Genomic DNA, 24,737 nt, shown 5'->3' with positions numbered 1-24,737 from the left:
GGGATGGCTTCTCTAAATCAGAGAGGTCCCTGGAAAATAGGGACACTTGGAGGGTCTGGCATCTGCATCTTTTGCCAAATCCCTTAGACCAGCCCCAGGATAGCCTTCCACAAATTGCCTTTCTTTTTAAATCCTTGTCCCTTGACTGTTAAGATAAAAATGTATCTTCCATGCGTTGTTGTTTTAAGGGTGGTGCCACAATCCTGTCTTCCCTGCTACAGCACCAATTCCTAACTGCTATAATCTACTTGTTAATGCTTAAAGAAAATGCATTTGGGCAGCCGCTCCTCCCTCCATTTTCATGCTTTTGTGAAAGGAAGTAGAAAGGATTGCAAGTGGACAAGAGAGCATTATTTGGTTGTTTTTCCTCCCTGCCCCCATGTGCCTTAAAGCTATGAGTTGCACTGTATTTCACCTTTGGTTTACATTTGTTGCAGCTAAAAGGAATTTCTGACTGTTACGAGCTGCATGAACTATCCAGAACTTCCTGAGAATATTCAGAGAGCAGAAAAAGAGAGCAGCCCAATGAAGTAGCAAAAGTTTGGTTTATATGGAGACATTCCCAAAGAATTGCAGAACTGTTGACCATTAATTTGCAACTCAATGGGGCAATGGATTCACTCAGGGAACTCTTTGCACATCATGTCCTCTGGAAAGAAAATACCTGCTTTCAGAAACCCAGATTTCCGAGCTTCTTCTCACTCTCCTTTATAGAATTGCCATCCTTTGTTCAGGCTGCATAGACATGACATTTTATTTTAGACTCAACAGAGACCTGGCATTTGTTTTTTCTATGTGGTCCACACACAATCTTGTTCTGTTCTTTATTTGTCCCCTGAAAAGAGCTTTTTGATAAATGGTTTCATTCCCAAAATAAAAGCTCATTGCAGATTGATTCTGCATTACCTCCCTGGGTGTGTCAAATGCGGTTGTCCAATTGTTGTATTCTGGTGTTTCCTGTGTCCCCCGTTCCATCTTTGTGGCAAAGAGTTAAGGACAATTTCAGCACTGGGATGTCCAATCTGGACAGGTAAAGTGCTATGGAAGCCTTAATTGAAAGTGTCCTCCTGACAAATTCCACCTGCTTTATTGCTTTCCGTTGAACAGGCGATGTAATACCACTTGAATAGTCTCTCTTATCTCCTAGTGCCTGTTCTTGGCAGGGGAATTTAGCTACTTTGCTACTCAGAAAAATTAAAAGGGGGAAAAAATCCAAGAGGAAACCAGTAATTTAAACCTTCTGTCTGTAGGAATAGAAATTGGTGCTGGGGCAATTGAGAGTTGGTACTCAAGGAGCAATCATCAATAATCCCTCAGCTATGCTCAACAGGAAGAAATAAAGCAGGGAGTCCATTTTCAGTTAATGTTGGGAAAGACCTGTGCTTTACAGGACAAGAGAGTAAACGTTATATCGCAATATTGGCCTTGGGCAAGGCTGGATAATATGCTGCTATATTAATATTCTGTTGCTGTTAACATACGAATTTGAGACAAGAGAGACACCTGGTGTTCAAAACAGCACACTGGAAACTGCTTGTACTAAACGTGGTTTAAAGCTAGTATTGAATAGAATGAAATCACCCAAATTGATTGGGTTAATGGAGAGTTGAGGAGGGTCAGTTGGAGTGAGTGAGAAATGTCTTTATCTTCTCTGAGGAACGTTGGAAGGTATGCAGCCTTCCCTCATATCCTGCTTGTGGTCTTTTCATAGGTACCTGGGAAACAGGATGTTGCTGGGCTAGAAAACACCTTTGTTCCAATTGAGTGAGGCTCTCTTTATGTTCAGAGATGATCACAAGACCATGAGCCATATCAGCAGAAAAAACACAGAGCTACCCAAAAAATCATTTCTATCAGCCAGTCTCCAGGAGCAAGCGATTCTAACAATGCCCCTACCCCTGTACAGTTTAGGAGTTGTTGTAAGCAAAGTCTGGTACAATCTCTTGGTAAAAATAAACAATGCAAAATGTCTTCCATACACAGCAGATCCCTTTCGTCCAGTTAAGTTGCTCGTAAGACAATCTCAGATAACCAGGTGCTATAGCTCAGCTACTTCCAGGTCCCTAGTTTAAGAGACTACCCTCTAGAATTAACAATCTTGGCAGATGTTCAAACTCACTGAGGGTGGAAATTCTAGTACTGCATATTTTCACCTTTTATAGGCCTCTGTACTCTAGATTCCCATTTTCACTGGGCTACATGCCAAATTAGAAGGCTTCTATGCAACCACTTCTGGTTGGTTCTCTGCATACACTTGCTTTGCCTATCTTAAGTCCTGCTATTTTAATTTGTTGGGCGGTGGGGTGGGTTTCAACAGGCATTCCAATGTCATGGCGAATGTCTGTTATTCCTAGAAGTGAATCAGCTGCTTTTTGCCTGCCATTGGCTCAGATGCTCTGGCTTGACAACCAGAGAGCTTTGTACGGCTGGAATCCCAAGGAATGGGAACCTTGTTGGACTACAACACCCATCAGCCATGAGCATTAGTTATGCTGATGGGGCTGGTGGGAGTTGTAGTCCAACGGCATGCACAAGTGTCAAGAGCGAGCCAGCAACAAACCACAAAGCATGAAGAAACAGAAGAAGAAACAGGAACTGCTTAGGATTGCCAGGCCTAATAAGCATAGCAACTCTTCTTTGGTAGGTCTTGTCCCTAGGAGGCAGTTGTGGAGACTGAAGGTCCCCACCTTCCCACAGCTGCCTAAATCTCCTCCTCTCTGGGGTCTTTCCCAAGCAATCTGAGACTACACTTGCATGCCTGCCTTTCCTCCTCCTGCTTCATGTGTCTCCTGGTCCTGGGAGACTGGAGCGGAGGGAGCTTGTTGCAGCAGGAGTGGGAGGAACACTCGCTTCTTCCCCAGCCCAACTCATCTCTCCCTCTTGGCCTCCATTCTCTTCTGCTCCCGTTTCTGGACTTCTCTCTGCCGCAGACTCTCCCTTCTCACTAAACTCTGTTACCCTTTCAGCTTCCGACACCGCCTCCTCCCAGTCTTGTCCATCTTCTTCCTTTGACCACTCACCATTGTCCCATCACCAATCCCTGGGCTCTGAGCCTTCTTCTCTTGGGAGTTCCCCAGCTGGTGCCTCCCACCATTCTTCTGTGTCCAGCCTATTCATGACAACAAGGCTGCAGATTACCTTATCCCTGGGCTAGGGAAACACACCCTTTCTTATTGCAGTCCCTCTTCTTGCTGCAGCCCAATGTGCTTTGAAGTGTAATAGGATGCAGCACCAAGGGCTAAAGCAGGAAGAAAGACTGGTAAAGTCCTTGTGTATTTGTGACACACTTCAAGCATGTGCAAGAGGAGCTATTTGGATTCTGGCCAAAATACTTTACCATAATAAGAGTTTGCAAAAGGTGCTTTAAACACAATTGAACATTTCACCTTAACATTTGGCAGTGATTTCAAAGTGTGTCAAAAGTTCCCCATTGCAAAGAGAAGGTATGAATATATGGCGTTAAAAAAATGTGCCTCTAACATTTATAAAATTATTAATACTCTCAAATTATCCTGGAATGTCATTCTATAACTAGTAGTTTCAAAGGAAATCACAGTTGGTAGTCTACATAAATCAAACTAACGGCATTAATGAAACAAGCCCTCTAACTACTACCAGTCTAGAAAGTCACAGAATATAAATTATTGACACCAATTAAATAGTTCTTCTTGTAGTGCAGCACACAGTTTACTTGAAATGACAATAAATATTCCTTCAAGAGAACTCTTAGAACAGTTCTGAGGCCTTGGAAATCTTGGGTGTAACTCATAACTCATCTACCTTTAAGGAGGAGAAATTAGACTGAGACATCCTGGGAAATTACCAGTGGTCTCATTTTTATTTTTGCACTTAATACAATCTACACATGATACCCAGTGACTACAGCCTGGCACAATTCAGACTACAACAAGTGTATAAAACTGTTGCTTTGTTTTTTCCAGTTTTAAGAGTAAATAAGTATAGCAAGATTTTACTTTTATAGGGATCTGTTTTGTGCGACATCTAGTGTTATTTCTAATGGCCTATAATCATGCATTAAAAGCAAACTGTTGCACCTTGTCGTTGGCATCTGTCTGCCTGTAGAGACAATGAGACACACTTCAGGGGGTGAAGGCACACCACGGGAGAATCACAGCACCTGCTGTGGCTGCAAAGAGTGGTGCCTTGCAAGTGTTGCCTCCCACATTGGTTTTGCTGCATTAGCAGCACTGAAGTGACCTTTCTGGGTCACAAGTCTGGGTAGTGTGTATGGAGGTCCTAGGCTGCCTAGACAACAATATCCCCCCTGGACCTCACTGATGTAGTCCAAAGGAAAGCAGAGCAATACATTTGGCACCAGCTTGGTGGCAGGAGTTGCCAGAAGGAGGCATACAAGATGCCATCCAACCATCTTAGGTACTCCACTCCAGATTTGCATAGGGTTTACACTTTCTTTATAATGCTCCTCCTCCTTCCTTCATGTTTGGCCTATTCCTTTTGAACAGGTTATCTCTACATTCGACATTCCAGTCATGCACCTCATATTTGCCATCCTGCATTAAGAGCTCAAATTAGTCTCACTTGTTTCACATACTCTGTGCATTAGTATAGAGACAACTGAAACCACAAGTCATTCCCTCCGGCTGCTTCCTTCTTGTAGTTTCCTGCTCTTTAGCAGCTTCTGTAGCACTGCCTCAGTTTCATGTGCATCAGTGAATCTGTACCAGGTGAATCTGTACATCACAGATACACAGGTGAATCCTGTGCATCAGTGAATCTGTACCAGGTGTTCCCCTGTTGTCTGTAATATTGTCTTCTTCCCCCTCAGGATTTAGTTTAAAGCTAAGCTAAAGTATTTAGCTAAAACTATCTGGTTTAGCCCAGCCTTTTAATGAATTACGATGTTGATTTTATTAACACTCAGATTTTACAATTATGCTTTTAAAGCTTCCTGACTCTTTGAATTAGGTGTTCTGCTTAAAAAAAATTTCTCTACTAAATTTCCATGCAAGATCTTGAATGTTTATATAGTGTATCAAGCTCAAGATAATGTGTCAGATTAATAACATTCTAAGAGTACGGTACCCTCTGGAATTTCACATCTTACATACAGTAATGGTACCTCATGACTGAAAATAAAATGGCTGCATTTTGTTTTTGTCGATTATATTACATTAGATAATGTCATAGAAACATGTGATGTTCCTAATTTTTGTAAAGGTTGATGTGTATCCCACAACAAAAATGTAAATAGCACTCCAGCCAATATACAGCTGGCATTTAATGTCTTAAGCTTCTCAGACAGCTGTTCCTTGTCCATTAAATTATGAAATAACTGAGTTTATTATAATTTCCTTCCACATGGAGTTTATTGAATCTTATGCTCATACATGCCCAAGATCCTGACAGACAAAGCTCATCAGATGAGTGATATTTCTAGCTACTTTGTCCAGTAGACAAAGAGGCATTCTTTTCATATTGATTTGAAACTGGCCATTCCAGCCAACTATCAAAATGAAGTCATGATATTCTGTCAGTGCAGTAATCGCTGCCAGAAGCGACTGAAAGCAAGCCAACATTCCCGCCACTTATTTAAAAGGACAGCTACCAAGATAAAAGAGGTATTATTATTTTTTTTTAAAGTATCAGTTCTCTTTTTTTTTTATAATAATTTTTATTAATTTTCCAAACATATAATAAAACAAATAACAAAGCAAACCCTACAAGACATACAAACAAATAAACATGTATAATTTCTTAAACTTATTTTTAAAACCTTCTTTCCCGGACTTCCCCATACCTCCCTTTTTCTGCATCCTTATATTAACCCTTTCTCAGCAACCCTTCGTTCAGTTAATTCGCTCATTTTCTTTGTACATTCTTTAAGTTTATAGTTTACAGCTGCAATTCTCTATTTCTTATAACCATAACATCTCAAGCATCATCAATTTTACAACAGTCTTTAAGATATTTTTTAAATTTCTTCCAGTCTTCTTCCACCGTCTTTCTCCCCTGGTCGCGAACTCTGCCGGTCATTTCTGCCATTCCCATATATTCGATCACCTTCGCTTGCCATTCTTCCAGAGTAGGTAGCTGCTGCATCTTCCAATACTTTGCCAGAAGAATTCTTGCCGCCGTGGTAGCATACATAAAAAATGTTTTGTCCTTCCTTGGCACCAATTGGCCTACCATACCCAGAAGAAAGGCCTCTGGCTTTTTCAAAAATGTCCATTTAAGGACCTTTTTTATTTCATTATAGATCATTTCCCAGTAGGCCTTTACCTTCGGGCAGGTCCACCAAAGGTGATAGAAGGTACCTTCCGTCTCATTACATTTCCAACATTTATTACTGGGCAGATGATAAATTTTTGCAAGTTTGACTGGGGTCATGTACCACCTATAGATCATTTTCATTATATTCTCTCTTAATACATTACAAGCTGTAAACTTAATACCTGTGTTCCATAACTGTTCCCAGTCATCAATCATTATGTCATGACCTATGTCTTGTGCCCATTTAATCATGGCTGGTTTTACTACTTGATCTTGTGTATTCCACTTCAGCAGCAAATTGTACATTCTCGACAGGTTCTTAGTATTGGGTTCTAACAGTTCTGTTTCTAATTTCGACCTCTCCCTCTGGAAACCTATTTTCCTGTCCTGTTTAAATACCTCATTTATCTGATGGTAATGCAACCAATTTCGCACCTTAGACTTTAATTTGTCAAAACTCTGCAATTTAACTCTTTCACCATCTTGTTCTAAAATTTCAGAATATTTTGGCCAGTTGGACTCCATATTTAGTTTTTTTACCTCTTTAGCCTCCATTGGTGATAACCACCTAGGGGTTTTACTTTCCAGCAAATCTTTGTATCTTATCCAAACATTGTACAGTGCTTTCCTCACAATATGGTTTTTAAAGCCTTTATGCAATTTTACCTTGTCATACCATATATATGCATGCCAGCCAAATCTATTATCATACCCTTCCAGATCCAAAATGTCTGTATTCTCAAGAAGTAGCCATTGTTTCAGCCAGCAAAAAGCTGCCGATTCATAATAAAGTCTCAAGTCCGGCAGGGCAAAACCCCCTCTATCTTTTGCATCAGTTAAAATCTTAAAGTTTATTCTGGGCTTTTTGCCCTGCCAGACAAATTTTGATATGTCTTTTTGCCACCTCTTGAAACAGTCCATCTTGTCCAAGATCTGGAGTGTCTGGAATAAAAACAACATCCTAGGCAATACATTCATCTTAATGACAGCAATTCGGCCTAACAAGGAGAGTTTCAATCTTGACCATATTTCTAGATCTTTCTTCACCTCTGTCCAACATTTATCATAATTGTCTTTAAATAGATTTACATTTTTAGAAGTCAGGTTCACACCCAGATATTTCACCTTTTTTGTTATTGTTAAACCTGTTTCCTTCTGAAACTTGTCTTTTTCTGCCATTGTTAGATTTTTCTCTAACACTTTAGTTTTTTGCATATTCAGTTTAAATCCTGCTACTTGACCAAAATTCTCAATTAGTTCTAAGACCCTTTTAGTACTAGTCTCTGGCTGTTGCAACGTCAGTACCAAATCATCTGCAAACGCCCTTAATTTGTAGTCTTTTGTTCCGAGCTGAACGCCTTTAACCAATTGATAGAAGAATTTATTCAAAAACATGGATTACCAAAGATCTCAGATCAAAGTAAAAGAATTTTGAATGAGAAAATAACAGGACAAGAAATAGAGGACGCCATTCAGAAGATGAAACTAGGAAAATCTCCAGGCCCAGATGGCTTGACTGCTAGATATTATAAGGCACTGAAGGATTGGTTAATACAACCACTGAAGGAAGTTTGTAATGAAATTTTGGAAGGGAAAAAGGCACCCGAATCGTGGAAAGAAGCTTTTATTTCACTTATACCGAAAACAGAGGCTGAAAAGAACCAGGTCAAAAACTACCGCCCTATATCATTACTCAATGTGGATTACAAAATCTTTGCAGACATTTTAGCAAAAAGATTGAAGAAAGTATTGGTGCAGGAGATTCATAAGGACCAAACAGGCTTTCTCCCAGGGAGACATATGTCAGACAATGTAAGGAACATTATAGACATTTTAGAGTTGTTGGAAGTTAACATTAATAGAAAGGCAGTGATAATTTTTGTGGACGCGGAGAAAGCCTTTGATAACATTGGTTGGACCTTTATGAAGAAGAATCTCCAAGGGATGGGGGTAGGCCAAAGATTTGAAAACGGTATAGGTGCTATATATTCTAAGCAAAAAGCAAAGCTGATTGTTAACAATGTGGTAATGGAAGAGATTCCTATAGAAAAAGGTACACGACAGGGATGCCCAATATCACCCTTACTTTTTATAACAGTCCTGGAGGTTTTGCTGAACATGATTAGAGGGGACCAATAAAGTATCAGTTCTCTAATGTATGGTTTGTACAACATCTTTAAATTTCAAGGAAATCTACAGCTGTCTAAAGTTTAAAAATAGAATCAAAATACAAAACAAATACAAAATTCAAAAATATTAGTAGACAAAAACAAGTCAAGTCAGCAGATATCATAGAATGATAAAGCCACTTAGCAGACATTTGCTATGAGTGAAACTGCTGTAAAATATGACTTAATCCTCTTCCACTGAAATCAGAAAGAATTGAAATAGCTTAACTGACTCACATAGGGAGAGCTCTGCTGGATAAGACAAAATTTCCAAGTGGCTCAGAATTCTGCTTCCAAAGTGGCCTATCGTATGCCTCTGGGAATCCCACCGACAGCATGAATTGTCCTCTTTCACTGTTGCTTCCAAGCAACTGCTATTCACTGGTATGCTGCCCCTGGTTTTTGGAAGTTCCAGATAACCAGCAGATTTATTGTCTGTGGACCCTCTGTGCATAGCTGTTTGTTCCTGCTATCTCCCAGAGCTACAATTCTCAGTCCCTCTTCCCTGGGAACTATGGGAATTGCTGTGCATGAGAAATGGGGGTTTATTGATGGCTGCCCCACAGTTATGGAAGTTTCTTCTGATTTACTTACATCTGTCCCCTTCAGAGCAGGCTTTTAAGAGGGTCTTGAGAATATGTCTGCCTTCTCTTAATATTTCTGACATTCAGAGCAGCTTTCTCATAGGTGTACAGTTGCTAGCTGTTGTGCCTAATGTAACATGCAGTTATTTTTTTTATGTATGTTGCTTTGCAAATACTTGGCTTATTTAAAAAAGTTTTGAAAGATTATAAATAATAAATAATATGCAGTTGTGTGGACAAGACTTCTGGTCTGCTGCGTGAAGGACTCACAGCTCATTGCGTTCCTCTGAAGGTGAGATTGGGCTGCCCCTGGGGGCGGGGGGAAGGTAAGTAAGTGAGGGCTTCACACTTCCCCAAAACTCCGGAGCCTAGCCACAGTGCCTAGGACCCCACAGCACAAGAGAGGTCGAAATTGTGTGTATGTATACTTATTTTGGGACGCGGGTGGCGCTGTGGGTTAAACCACAGAGCCTAGGACTTGCCGATCAGAAGGTTGGCGGTTTGAATCCCCATGATGGGGTGAGCTCCCGTTGCTCGGTCCCTGCTCCTGCCAACCTAGCAGTTCGAAAGCGCGCCAGTGCAAGTAGATAAATAGGTACCACTCTGCCGGGAAGGTAAACAGCGTTTCTGTGTGCTCCTCTGGTTTGCCAGAAGCAGCTTAGTCATGCTGGCCACATGAACCAGAAGCTGTATGCCAGCTTCCTTGGCCAATAAAGCGAGATGAGCGCCGCAACCCCAGAGTCGGCCACGACTGGACCTAATGGTCAGGGGTCCCTTTACCTTTACTATACTTATTTTGGAGCAAATCTCACAAAACTCAGCGAGACTTCATTCTGATTAAGCACACATAGGCTTAGATTCCACAGCAGACAGATGAGGGCTCAAGTGTGTGGGTGAGGTGCCCTCTTGTATAACTGGGTCCTAGGTTGATGGCAGGGTCTGTGCCTGTCATTTCCATAGGCTACATCACTTGATACCAGATGTTTCCCAGGACTTTCAGAAGTCTCACCTCCAGAAATGGTACGCTGTTCATTACAGTGGTACCTCAGGTTACAGATGCTTCAGGTTCCAGACTCCGCTAACCCAGAAATTGTACCTCGGGTTAAGAACTTTGCTTCAGGATGAGAACAGAAATCGTGCGGCGGCAGCAGGAGGCCCCATTAGCTATAGTGGTACCTCAGGTTAAGAACAGTTTCAGCTTAAGAACAGACCTCCGGAACGAATTAAGTTCTTAACCTGAGGTACCACTGTACTTGAGACTATAGTGGTAGCTCGAGTTACAAACGCCTCAGGTTACAAACGCTTCAGGCTAAAAACTCCACTAACCTGGAAGAGTTACCTTGAGTTGAGAACTTTGCCCCAGGATGAGAATGGAAATCGTGTGTTGGTGGCACAGCGGCAGCAAGAGGCCCCATTAGCAAAAGCACGCCTCTAGTTAAGAACAGTTTCAGGTTAAGAACGGACCTCCAGAATGAATTAAGTTGGTAACTAGAGGTACCACTGTACTGTATGCCTTCCCTGAAAGACCAGGAACTGTCAACAGGAGTGCATTATCTGTTTTAGCTATCAGTCTGCATCTGTGTCTTTTGGACACATTTTGAAAGGGTTCTCTGTTGAATGTTTCCACCGCAAAGATGAAATGTGATAATTTTGTACTGTACCACGGACAGCTAAATGTTTACGTACCCCAAAGCAGCTGCGTGGAAAAAGTAATTAGTCCCAGGCATAATAACATAGATGATGTGTTCTCCAAGATGTATGGCATAATCACCATGCTGGGAGGAAATAAACATTTATCTGCAGATGTACAATGTATTCTGGCAGTGTGATAAGTAGGCAGTGCTCAAGAGCAAGAGATAGTGTTTGATTTCAATAGCCTATTTAAAAGTGGTTGCCTGAGAGATGGAACACATAGTATTGAGAGAGAGTATGGAGAGTTTATTTCAGAGATGTTTATTTTATTTCACCTGGTTTGATTTGCATGATAACGTAAAGACATTTCTAAAGTGAGATTTTTTGTTTTTGACATTGTGTGTGTTGGTTCAAGAAAAAGAAAAGGTATATATAAAGGAGAATTGCTAGATGCCAAGAACCAAGTTTTGGGCTGCGTTTGGTGTGAGAACCCAGCAGAGATTTAAAATCACAAAAAATGTGGCAAAGTAAAGTGCCGAAATATAGGTTGCTAAACCTTTAAAATTTGCCACTGTAAGTTCCAAAAGTACCCTCTTCCTCTAGCATAGAAAAATGCTACATGTCTGGTAAGTTAAAAATGGTGTATCTATAAACTCCCCAAAGGTCAGATTCATGTGCTTTTCCATACAGCATTCAGAAAAAGTTGCACAGGCAGCAAAACTTGGCTTAATTACAGTGGTGAAAGCTCCTAAATTAATGGAGCTCAAGAGTGGCTGGTGAGAGCTGCGCAGTCTGAACTGGAGCAACCAGCTCAGACCTCCTTATACCTGAGCTTCTCAAGAAGACTGAAAGTGGAACAATAGCTTTGATTTCCTCCGAAAGTAAGAGATGTGGACGTAACTAAGCCTGGCAGGACAGCTTATTCTATGGCATTAACCCCTTCATGTGTTAATTAGACTTAAGTATGTTGGTTATATGAGACTGGTTATCCCACGGTGTGAGCATGATTTGTAGTCAGTATAATAGGAAATGGTTTCAAAGTTTCATGGTATTTTGCAAATTGTTAAAACCTTTAGAGCCAGAAGTTGTTTCTGGCACTCTTAGCCTCTTTGTACAAAGTGTTGCAGCACTTAAAGCATGTCTACTTAGCCATCTTTCCTGGCTCTCTCACATAAGTGTAGCCACTCAATGAGCAAAACACTGTTACATTTCACCAGGGGTCAGCAAACTTTTTCAATAGGGGGCCAGTCCACTGTCCCTCAGACCTTGTGGGGGGCAGGACTATATTGGGGGGAATGAACAAATTCCCATGCCCTACAAATAACCCAGAGATGCATTTTAAATAAAAGCACACATTCTAATCATGTAAAAACACCAGGCACGCCTCACAAATAACCCAGAGATGCATTTTAAATAAAAGGACACATTCTACTCATGTAAAAACACGCTGATTCTAGGACTGTCCACAGGCTGGATTGAGGAGGCAGTTGGGCTGGATCCAGCCTCCGGGCCTTAGTTTGCCTACCCATGCATTTCACAAAGCCAGCCTTGGGTTGCAGCAACACAAAGATCCATTAAAAAAAAGAAAACAAAAGTGGAAATGTCTACATTATGCAGTGCTGTTTGGGTGGACAAGTACAGTGGACGCTTGGGTTGCGAACGTGATCCGTGCGGGATGCACGTTCGCAACCCGCAGTGTTCGCAAACCATGTCTGCGCATCTGTGTGGGTTTTGATTCAGCGCTTCTGCACATACGCGACTGCCGAAATCAGGAAGTAACTAGTTCTGGTACTTCCTGGTTTTGGCGGTCCGTAACCCGAAAAAACGCAACCTGAAGCGGCTGTAACCCAAGGTATGACTGTAGTAGCTTACTCAGGAGAAATATGAGTCAGATAGCACCGGATCACTATTAATTCATAGCTATAATTTTCACTTGTCACAAAAAAATCAGCTAAGAAAGTGTTACTGCTGAGTGAATAATCTAAGATTGGTTTGGTGATATTTTAAGGCACAGATAGATTCTTACTGCTTTCATTCTGTTCGTTAATAAATAACTACTCAGTGATCCAGTCATGGCTGCCTTCTAATTCTTCAGGGCTCTTGATGTGCTGCTACCTGAAGTAAACACCAAGACTAGGACTAAGTATGCAGAACAGTAAATAAAAATGTACTTATTGGCAGAAGACTTTTAAGGGCATGTAGAGCTTTCAAAAACCTTCCCCAGAAGGACAGGTGTGAAGTGCCTGTGCTTGAGTCTTTATGTTTTGCTGGCCATTTGTGGGGCCATATGGCAATACAAATTGGATTATACGTTTTCACAGCCACCAGTCATTACGGAGACCAAATATTTTAAAAGTCTGCAATTAATTTGTGGAAGAGTGTGTGTGAGTGGGGGGAATATATATCTTGTAATTCAAATTCCAGACATTTCCTAATGGTTCCATTGAGTGATATCTTAAAACAAAACAGGGACTGAATGAGCAATCAAGTTCCTCATGGGTAACTCAGTTGCCCAACCAACTCGGCAGGCTTGTACTCGCTGCACATCAGGAGATAGGCAGTGACTTCAGCCCTGCTTTCTGAGGAACTCAATTGCACAGTCGACTGAGCCACATCCTTACCTGACCCACACGGGGCATCCCATTTGATGTCAGGTATCGGGCAGATGGGCACCGTTGTTGGCCTTGCAGGTCAAATTGAGACCCGGGTCAAGCCAAATTTGGCCTGCAGGTATATAGCCCAGCTTGAAGGCTACAATCCCTTCTGGGGTCTGCATGTCAGTTGTGGGCAGCGGGCCAGAGGCAAAAGCTGGCAGAGCAACAAATGTAAATCTTACCTTTGCACACACACATCCACGCCTCTCTCAATCCTGCATCCTGCCAAGCAAAAGAGTTCAAGGATGCATTCCAGCTAGGCAAAAACATTCAAGCAAATTCTGAAGCAGGGCAAGTGAGGGCTGTTGGCCTGGGGAGAGAGGGGAAAATGGGGAGAGTCAAGACCAGATAGAGAGGCTTGGAGGGCTGCATACTTCTTATCTATACAGTGGTACCTCGGGTTAAGGTACCACTTCTTATCTATACAGTGGTACCTCGGGTTAAGGTACCACTTCTTGTCTATACAGTGGTACCTCGGGTTAATTCATTCCGGAGGTCCGCTCTTAACCTGAAACCGTTCTTAACCTGAAGCACCACTTTAGCTAATGGGGCCTCCTGCTGCCGCCGCGCTGCCAGAGCACAATTTCTGTTCTCATCCTGAAGCAAAGTTCTTAACCTGAAGCACGATTTCTGGGTTAGCGGAGTCTGTAACCTGAAGCATATGTAACCTGAAGCATATGTAACCTGAGGTACCACTGTATCATGTTTTGTGTTCTAAAAGAATAGTTAAAATCAGAAACATGAATGTCATGCACTGTAATTTCCTGCTTTCACTACCTGTAAATTACAAAATGATCTCAAATATGAAATGATAGCAATTTTGAAGGTCTGGTTGCAATCCAATGCACACAAGTTCCTCCGAGTCCAGGAGCCCTCACTTTTGAGCAAATAGGCATGCTACAAATCCATCCAGCTTTTGCAATGTAACATCTCAAACCCTGCCTTTGAGTTGTGGTTTTCCAGTTATTCCTTGCCAGCAAAATAATTAATCAGTTGAACAACTGCTGCTGAAACACTTTATGAGAAAATTTGCAAACTCTTGACTCATTTAAAATAAAGTAAGTTCTGTGGCAATTGGTGGGAGCTAATAAATCCAATTTCCCCCCCTCCAGATTTTATGTATCTTCATCACAACTTTGTCGGTTAATAGCACATTTTCAGATGGAAGTAATGAAATAAAAACATGTCACCATTGAGAATTATTTGCAGTTATATTTAGATTTAAATAATTACAAGGGTTACAGAATGGAAGTCCCAGGGGCTTTAATGCAAAACTTATATATACAATTTAATATAAAGCTCATTCCACTAACTGTTTCACAACTGGATATATATAAATTGAAAAGTCATAAAATGAAATGGCATTTTAGCTATGTGCTTTTGGCATTCCGTTAGAATGTAGCTCTGTTCATAAACTGAACACACAGTACTAACATAAAGTATTCATTGCAATGTTTCATCTGCAGCTAAACTTTCATACGTGCACACACATGTGATGGGCCATATTGGCATTATTATGAATATGTGAAAATGACAAGTAATGAACACATTAAAGAAGAATACCTGAAGGCTTTGCAACACCTTATTGGTTAATGGAGATGTTTTCTGGCTGGAAGAACTCTACAGCTTGAAATCAATTCACTATAACTTGTTCTCGGCTGGTACCTGCTGATATTATAATAATGACACCTTAGGTACATAATACATAGTAGTAGTAATAAAAATGGAAATTGGTACTTTACAAAAAACAACAACAACCTTACAGCTGTATGTTAAACAATATTTTTAAAATGTTAATATTTGCTGTTAGCATTGCAAATATTGTCTAAAACATAATATACAGTATAACTGAAAGACTGGAAAGCCTTAGAAATTAGAAAGGGAGTTGCTGTGATCTAGCCACAAGTTTAAATTAACCAATTCCATCAAAATGCTTTTATGCCATGTATTTGAGAGACTGGAAATAAGACAACTGAGAATAAAAGCAGCCAAAGAATGCAAAAGGTGGTCTGGCCATATATATCTCCTTTTGTTCCTTCCCATCACCAAATCAAATCCATTAGTTTCTGCCTAATTTTGAGTTAGACTTCAAACAACTGGAAACTAAACACTGTTAGGTCTTTGTATTCTGGTGACTGTATTAGTGGTCTGTGCCTCTTCTCTCATTTGTTTGCCTTAAACATTCAGCTTTTTCTTGCTATTGCTATATCCTCCTTTACTTTGTTAAAAACATCTTTAAAGTTGAATTATTTTACCCTTGTAAAATTATTTAAGCACATAGAATTAGTCTCTTATGAGACTGTGCCCTGTTCCTGGAACAGGTTTAACATTGCCCTTCAACATGATGAGACATTGTGCTGTTCCAGTGGCAGAAGCCAGCAGAATTGCAGCAACCTCTGCTAGCATGGTGAATCTGATGGTTACCTCTTCTCTGACATGGCAGGGCTTGTACTACGTAGAGGAAAACTTCTCAGCATTCCCATGATAAAATTTCAGGCAGACAAAAATATGACAGGCAATGTCCATGTTGGATTCATAAAGTATTTTAGGATATTTCCAAAAAATATTTCAAGGTGCCTTAACATATGTTTTGCTAGGTTGTTTTTGTTTGTTTGTATTTTTTTAAGTTGTTAATCGCTTGTCACCAAGCTGATCAAGAATTCTAAAGTTTTTTTGGTTTATGTCTATTTTATGCATCCAAAAATGTTGCTGACTGTCTTCAAGTAGAAGCAAGCTCTTACATTCCTTTTGGTGCACTCAGAGAAGGATGTTTATTGTAAACGCAGTGTGCTGAAGCAATGCATGTTCTTTTACCTATTTCCTTTTCTCCTTGGGGGTAAGGTGAGGCAGTAACCTCTCAGTGGCCTGTTAGGTACCATCTACAGCGTAGATCCTACACAAACACTCCCATCAAGAAATGCAAATGTCTTGGGAGCAGCTGCACAAGGCAACATTATATATGGACAGGTGATGACATGCTGATGCAGAGCAGCACTATTGTGCGCATTTGGTTCATTAGCCATGTGTCAGCCAAAGCTCTAGAGTTCTATTCACTGCCCACTGTAGTTGTGCTTATGGAAGTGCATGATGTGCATTTATGTTCTGCAGCTTCTAAATACAGAAGCCTGTATTCTGCTTCTTAAAATAAGACACTGAAACAATGGGATCTATTTCCCATGTGTGAAGTATGAGCTCCATTGTTCCACAGTTACATGGTCTTCATAGATTTTAAGACTAACTTCCAGGGGCGCCGACTTATAAAAAATATTGGGGGAGCCCGCGAAAGCTCATGAATAATAAATAAGCTCATGAATATGCAGATAAAGTGGCGCCGCCTCCTCGTGAGCGAATAGGGGAGAGTGTGCTGCGCCTATTAATCAGCTCCGAAGGAAATTGGGTGGAGTTTTTGCTCGGGAGGGAGGGCAGGAGGCAGGCAGGCAGCCCGACCCTGTGCATTTTGGGCTGGGGGAGGGGCGGCAGTGGCGCTTTGCTGGAGGGGCGCCCGAGATTATTGGGGGGCAGAGCCCCCCAAACAAATTTTTGAGGGGGCTCGGGCCCCCTCAGGCCCCATGGAGTCGACGCCTATGCTAACTTACCTTATTTTCTAGGCGCACAATACATTAGCTTCTATGAGTCCAAATAGCAATGACATTGGACAGTTCTGCATGTTGACCTTCTGCCAGCAATCTATCCTGCCAGGAATTCCCACATATGTGCAATACATACACCTTGCTGCTGCTGCTGCTGCTACAACACACGTAGCACCAATGTATTACTCCACTCCATATCATTCGCTATTACACATTTCATGTCAAGATGCAGATCACACTCCTATTCCCTTCCCGGCTGATGATCATGCTAAGTGAAATCATGTTAGAGAATATGTTTTCCACAAGTTGTCATCTCTTGTGTAGTGGATGCCGGCACCCTGGAAAGGATGACGTTGAGTGTTAGCCCCAGAACAATTACACCAATAAAGAGATTGTAAGTCATATTATAAATAAGAACACAATAATCACTCTCCCTTCTGCCTTACTGGTGCTAAAGTCAGCTAACATTTTGTTGTTGTCGTTTAGCCGTGTCCGACTGTTCGTGACCCCATGGACCAGAGAACGCCAGGCACTCCTGTCTTCCACTGCCTCCTGCAATTTGGTCAAACTCATGTTGGTAGCTTTGAGAACCCTGTCCAACCATCTCATCCTCTGTCATCCCCTTCTCGTTGTGCCCTCCATCTTTCCCAACATCAGGGTCTTTTCCAGGGAGTCTTCTCTTCTCATGGGGTGGCCAAAGTATTGGAGCCTCAGCTTCACGATCTGTCCTTCCAGTGAGCACTCAGGGCTGATTTCCTTAAGAATGGATACGTTTGATCTTCTTGCAGTCCATGGGACTCTCAAGAGTCTCTTCAGCTAACATATGGTTTATCTAAAACAATGTACAGATTTGTAACTTGCAGTAAATTCAGTGTCAACAAGAGAAAAGGAGTGTTGTGTAATGCTCAGCACCACATGTAAATGTTCTCCCACCCACAGTGCAAAACACCAAAAGGAATAGATATTTAATTTCATGTTATTCACGGAGTTTATTAATCCCCTCATATGCCAAACATTTAAAAGCAATGTTCAAAAATCTTTTGGGTAGCAGCAAGCAATAAAATATACACATTTAAAAGCCTGGAAATTGTTTAAGGAGTACAGCTGAGATCACTGTACTTCAGAGGACACCTCTAATAAAGATATGTTCTCAGCAGTTAAAGCATGTCAGAGAATACAACTAGTGTCATGTAATAAAGATTAAAAGAACTGGCCACTGGCCAAGTTAATATTAATGTTTGGGAACTAATGCGCTTTCAAATGTATAGGACGTGCAATACCTTGCAAGAAGTCTGAGTGCATGACTCTCAAAGTACAATACAGTAATCAGGTGATATCCAAATTATGAAAATATCTTTCTTTCGAAGTAGATGTATTAAAGCTCCTAAGAGAGAAGTTTGTCAACCTTTTAAGGTCTGTGGGCACATTTTACAAACTGGAGCAACTGTCAGTGGCAGCACACACATACCCCATAACCAAGTACATACTGCCATTGATTCTACGGGCCGTGGGCTTTTTTTCAAGCTTAATTTCAGTGGGATGCGAACCAGGAAAGCCCTTTGTGGGCACCAGGAAGCTCACAGGCACCACACTGGCGACCCTCGAAGAAATCTCTGTGGAGTTATCTTTCTCCTATTGAAACCAATTGTGCTTAAACTTCCCATGGAAATCAATGGGACTTAAAGGGGGACCATTCATTTCAATGGAGCAGTACATGGCAGGAGAAACTCCCAGAGTATTGTGGAACCTAACTGCAGTTCCATCCTCAAAATGTCATGTAAGTGGCAAATGTTACTGTTCTGTCTTTTTTTTTTACAATGCTTCTAGTGGTAAATTTCCAAGAACGGTTTCAAACTTGCAATTCATCAAGAACAAGGATCACCACAAATGCTGCCTCTGTCCCTCAAAGCAACCCTCCACGAGATGGTCCAAAGGCGCAGCTGCAAAAAATAACCCAAGAATCTTGCGGCACGGCACCTTAAAAGACTTGACAAATGTATTGTGTGCTGCATCCACGAAAGCTTATTCTATAATAAACTGGTGGGTTTTCAAGGAGCCCCGAGACTTCCTGGGTCTCCCTTGCCCCTAAGAACCAGCGATTCTAGCCTTGCTTAACAGTGGCGTAGCGTGGGTTGTCAGCACCCGGGGCAAGGCAAGTAATTTGCGCCCCCTAACCCGTGGATTTGCGCCCCCTTACCCCTAACCCCCAGATGTTGCGCCCGGTGCGGCCGGCCCCCCCCTGCACCCCCCACGCTATGCCACTGTTGCTTAATCCATGCAAGTGGTTTAAGGGTTGTGCAGCAGCTACAGCCCCAGCGCCGGAGTCCAGTTCCCCCGAATCGCCCAGCAGGGGCCACTGCTGTTCCAGAGCAGCCTCGCCGCCGCCGCCTCCTCAGCTGGCGCTGCTGCCGGCAGGGAAGGTGAAAGGTTGGCAGGAGCAGCAGGGCGGAGGGAAAAGGAAGCGAAAGAACGCCGGCTGGGCAGCCGACCTGGAACTGACACCGCCGAGGTGCCGAGCAGCTGAGCCACCCCGAGGGGAAGAAGCAGGAGCAGAAGACGCCGCAAGGGCAGCAGCTCAGACCACCGAGCAGGCTCGGCTCACCGGCGACCCCGACCTGCCTGCCTGCCTGCCTGCCTGCCTGCCTGCCTGCCCCGGGGATAGCGCGCGCGCCGCAGCCCTGTCAGGTCCTGGGAGCGAACAGCCGCCGCCGCGCGCGCTTGCCCCGCCTCCCGCCCTCCTGGGCCCGGCAAGGTTGGCCCGTCGGCGGGGGAGCGGAGCTTCGTCCAAGCGAAAGAGAGAGAGAGAGAGGAGGGCCGGGCGGCGAGGCAGCAGCGCTCGGCTTCTCCTGAGGGGCGAGCCGGAGCGAGGCAGGTGGCGCTTCCGTCGCGCTCGGGGCCGCCAGCGTCGCTCTCCAGCCCCAACTTTGGCGGGCGGAGTTGGGGGGAGAAGAAGAAGCCGAATAAAAAAGCATCCCCCCCACCCCGGAGGTCTCTTTCAGGTGGCCGCGTCAGACACCGAGAGCGCCCGGAGCTTCCTTTCTGCGGGAGGAGCACTTGAGAGAAAGACTGGGAAGCTGACTGGAAAGCGCGCGCGGGCTGCTGCTGGTGCTGCTCCCCGGGCAGCTCTGCGCCCAGTCCGGCGCCTCGCTCTCCCCACGCCCTGTCAGGGAGGAGCTGCCCGCCGCCGCTTCTTCTTGGCCCGCTGCAAGGTAACGCGGGGTGCGCGCGGGCGGAAGGGAGGGAGGGGTGTTCTCTCTATTTGTAGCGCTTTACACAAAGGAGCAGCGCCGAAGCCGGGGAGGTGGGACGCGCGGCTACTCAAGCTTTCGCCTCAGGAATAAGGCTCGGGCGGCGAGCCGCGCTATGGCAGCCGGTGTGTAGAGAGACAGAGGAGGAAGAGGAGCGCGCGCCCGGGCACGTGTCATTTTCTCAAGTTCTGGAGGCTAGAAAGGAGGGCGGCTGAAGGGCTGCTCCGCGCATAGGCGCCTTGAGGGAGGTCGTGTTTCCCCTGATCCGGGTTGGGGTGCCCACAGCAGGGCTACTTTTACCCATAGGCAGTGGCGTAGCGTGGGTTGTCAGCACCCGGGGCAAAGCAAGTAATTTGCGTCCTCTAACCCGTGGATTTGTGCCCCCTAACCTGTGGATTTGCGCCCCCTAACCCTAACCCCCAGATGTTGCGCCCGGTGCGGCTGGGCCCCCCCCTGCACCCCCCACGCTACGCCACTGCCCATAGGGCTCCTGTGCTCCAAAGGTCAGCGGTTTATCATGGCTGAACCTCGAACAAAGAAGCCCACGGGGACTGAGAGGGGCTTGGACTGCAAACTTTAACCTGTGGAAACTTTTAATTTCGCTCTCTGCTGCCTAGCAACCAATGTCTCTCCCCCACCCTCCACATGCAAGAAGAACTTTGGCTTTTTTTGTGGGGTGTCTCAACAGGATTCTTTTTTCCCCTTCCTCCTCTAGCACTTAGCTCCCTCGCCGTATGTGAAGCTGGAGCCTCCTCAACTTGACAAGGCCAAAGAAAAACCTGCTCTCTTCAGGGTTGCTGAGCCATATCATGTATTGTTCGCCGGCGCTGAGTTAATTCGCCCCCCCCCCTTTGCCTTCATCTCTTGCTCGCATTTGCCCTCTGACATCAAAGCACGGAGACCGCCATGGGCTGCTTCTGCGCAGTCCCGGAGGAATTTTATTGTGAAGTTCTGCTTCTGGATGAATCCAAGTTGACCTTAACCACCCAGCAGCAGGGGATAAAGGTAAGCGGTGTCTGCCTCCTGCTCTGTTTTCACTGGGGTTTCCCGGACGCTTGCCAGTGGTGCTTGAAATGCTTTGTCTGGAGTTGAGCAATAAGGGGCAAATCTACATGGAAACATACTGTTCTCAGAGAGTGCCTATCAAAACAGACTGGCTTCTAACGACCAGGAAATAGACATGTCAAGTGGCATTTAACTTTGCATCACATTCCATTACCCAAGACGAAGTTGAATGAGTAAAAACCAAGAGGAACATAGAAGTCTTGAAGGTGAACAACAGGGTTTTAAGTGTCGACCGGTTGTCTTGTGACTTGGGTAGTGTGTATGAAGTATGTTATGTGATGTAATATTATATAGAATTTAATAAAAGGAGAAGTAACACTTCGGTAACTTTGTCACAGAGGTTTATATACTAGCGGGGTGAGATCTTTTGAAAATGTTTTCCTCGATGACTTCTTTGCTTTATATAATTTGCTTTGCGCTCTGATTTTCAGGAGTTGCAAGGGTGCTTAGCAATCAAAGATCTTACACTGGAAATCAGGCACTTTGAAATATATACAATGATATTTTCAGAGTTTGTCTAATAAAATTATACTTGAGGCTTGCATAAGAAGCGTGCTTTTCAAAGGCTCAGAGTGCTAGTCTGCGCCTGCTGAGGAGTCTGTTACTCACCAGCCCCTATTAAGCACATTTTAATTCCTGGTGATTTCAAGAAGAACCTTAATTATATTGCTATGTGCTCCATGCTCCTGTTGAAAAGGACGGCTGTAAAAAAGCTTTAACTTTGGATTTATTTATTTATTGAATTTACTGATTTATTGAATTTACTGGGACGCGGGTGGCGCTGTGGGCTAAAGCCTCAGCGCCTAGGGCTTGCCGATCGAAAGGTCGGCGGTTCGAATCCCCGCGGCGGGGTGCGCTCCCGCTGCTCGGTCCCAGCGCCTGCCCACCTAGCAGTTCGAAAGCACCCCCGGGGGCAAGTAGATAAATAGGTACCGCTTACCAGCGGGAAGGTAAACGGCGTTCCGTGTGCGGCTCTGGCTCGCCAGATGCAGCTTTGTCACGCTGGCCACGTGACCCGGAAGTGTCTCCGGACAGCGCTGGCCCCCGGCCAATAGATGTGAGATGGGCGCACAAACCCCAGAGTCTGTCAAGACTGGCCCGTTCGGGCAGGGGTACCTTTACCTTTACCTTTACTTGCCTACTAAAATGCTTATAACTCAGCTTTTAGGTGGTTCTTAGCACAAGAGCTACAGGAACCAGTTCTCTAAACAGGCATTTGTGGGTCTTGTTCTAAGACAGTCTCTGTGGGATTGGGTCAGTATTTCTGCTTGGGGAGGAAGACTATACATGCTAATATTTTTCTATGTGTTTTTTTTTTTTTTACTTCATAAGTCATTCAAATACTTATTGTGCATTCTGTTTTATAGAACTGAATGCTGATAGGCCATGTTTCACTAGTAAGGAATCTTCTCTCCTGATGGGGAATAATTTTATGTGAATGTTTCTAGAGGGAAAGAGAAGGCGATTGTCTAGGGATTCTAAGTATATATGGCTGTACTGTATTCTCTTGGCTCTTTTGGTGGGTCAACAATATATTGTTATATGCCTTGATTTGTGTGCATGTGCTAGAGTTAGGACTCTAGAAGAAAGGGCTACATGTTTGTAATAGTGAAGTTGTTAATCTACAGGCAACTTACTATAAGAAATAGCCCTTTAACATGAATTCAGTTTGACATGTTTGTACACAAGTTTGTAAACGGAGGTTATCTTGAGTATAAATGCTTGAAACTGAAGCTGTGGCAGTTGGAAAATTTTGGCATTCAGTTAAGTGAAAGAAGAACTATTTGGAATTTGGTCTCACTAATTTCAGCAGGACTTATGTACACAGTGCTTAGGTTTTTATGCTAAGAGACGCTAGATTCATTTGTATTTGCTGATCCTGTGACTTTAGTGTAGGAATCTTAGTTGTACACCTAAGGGTCGCTTTATGCATTCTTTTTAGGGGGACATCTAAGATGATTTAAGGGTAAACTTTAATATGCAAATATGACCAATATGTGCTAAATAAGTGGATCATACAGATATTAAAAATTGAGGTTTTGAGTGGAACCAGGCTTTTATTTCTTTGCATTTTGAAAATGGTGGCATATCTATCTAATCTATCTAGTAATGAGTTCTAGTTCAGCAGATTTACATTAGAAAGGTATAAAAGAATGTAGTGATTTATTTTTAATTCATTCCTGGTGTTCAATGTCTAGAGAATATGTCATACTGAAATGTCAGAATAGAGGCATCATCCCTGCAGCATAGTATCCTTGCAGCACAGAACAGCATAATCTGGGGAACAGGGCAAGTTAAAGGTTGTTATCTACCTTGCGTACATTGCAAATAGTTTACAAGTTGGTTGCTAATTGTAGGGATGTTGTTGTTTTACAAACACTTGCAGTTTTGTCTGAACTTCATATTTGTAAAAATTCAAGTGGTTCGTGATAGAAGCAATTTATTCTAAACAGGTGTAACACGTTTGTTAATGTCACAATACTACAATGGATGCAATTTTCATAACTCTTACTAGTTAGAGTTAATTGTTTCTTGGGGATATAGACTTTATTTGTATTGTGTTATGTAGGCAGATCACCTGTTAGCCAGTTCACCTGTTGACCTTTTGTTAATATGAAACCAGTGGTTCTTTGAATCAGTGCTCCAGGTTAGTACCTGCAGGGCCACTGTGGGAAAAGGATCTGGGTGCTGTGCAAGGGAAGTGTGAGAACATGATTTGCACAAAAGTTATTTACTGAAATATTTTAGTATCATGGGGAGAGGGAATTGGGAAGAGTGAACATGGGCCCAAATGCAATAAAAATATGTTGTTGAAGCTACCTGAGGAATTTCTGGACACTTTGAGGAACTGGGATAGGTGCAGTAATTTGCAGAAATGGGCCAGCAAAATGGGCAAATACAAGGCAAGCATGCAAAGTTAAAGTAGATCTGTTAGTGGCTCTGATCATTTTTAGGCTGTGTACAAATGTACCATTTAAATGGTAGGCACTATGTGATCGGCTTGAACTATCTGATGGTGACTTCAAATATCAGTAGATTGAAGGAACTGCAGCTCACTGTTATGGTATTGAAAAGTGGGGGTACATCAGCAGAATGACATCTGCTCACTTGGAAATAAAAACCCCTGGGTTGCCATCTTCTATCTGGCACACCCCACATAGCTTTAAATCATTTGCTACAGTAGGAGATAAATCAGATCCCTCCTGGTCTTGGCCTCTGCCCCTTGCCCCTTTTGCTGTGAAGTACAGTGGTACCTCTGGTTATGAACTTAATTCGTTCTGGAGGCCCATTCTTAACCTGAAACCGTTCTTAACCTGAGGTATCACTTTAGCTAATGGGGCCTCCCGCTGCCACCGCTTGATTTATGTTCTCATCCTGAGGTAAAGTTCTTAACCCGAGGTACTACTTCCGGGTTAGCGGAGTCTGTAACCCGAAGTGTTTGTAACCCAAGGTACCACTGTACTGTTTGGAGTGGGAGGTGGGGACACATGACAGAACAATGAGAGAGAATCTGTAGCTGCTACTTCTGCATTGAGAAGACTTG

At 43.2% G+C, this 24,737-nt stretch overlaps 1 protein-coding gene and 1 long non-coding RNA gene across 4 annotated transcripts in view; one reads left to right on the top strand and one right to left on the bottom strand.

The window, feature by feature from the left end:
- The window catches only part of LOC309514509, a 266,727-nt gene that overhangs the window by 27,782 nt on the left and 214,208 nt on the right, over positions 1–24,737 (bottom strand). The gene's annotated exons all lie outside the window — the stretch shown is intronic.
- EPB41L4A (erythrocyte membrane protein band 4.1 like 4A) overlaps positions 19,532–24,737 on the top strand; it is a 111,376-nt gene continuing 106,170 nt past the window's right edge. Inside the window, exons 1-2 of one of the 3 annotated variants that reach the window (XR_014211984.1) lie at positions 19,532–20,089; positions 20,844–21,133. Coding sequence is in view for 2 of the 3 variants with exons in the window: in XM_082191577.1 (XP_082047703.1) it covers positions 21,035–21,133 (99 nt within the window). In the remaining variant the exon portion in view is untranslated. Of the gene's footprint in view, positions 20,090–20,159; positions 20,254–20,843; positions 21,134–24,737 lie in introns of those variants that run through there. The other 2 variants (XM_082191577.1, XM_082191578.1) reach the window with 2 other exon arrangements.

Source organism: Podarcis vaucheri (assembly GCF_965113315.1).
Source record: "Podarcis vaucheri genome assembly, chromosome: 11".
NCBI lineage: Eukaryota > Metazoa > Chordata > Lepidosauria > Squamata > Lacertidae > Podarcis > Podarcis vaucheri.
The sequence above is the reverse complement of the archived record's forward strand: the minus strand, read 5'-3'. Positions and strand labels throughout refer to the sequence as shown.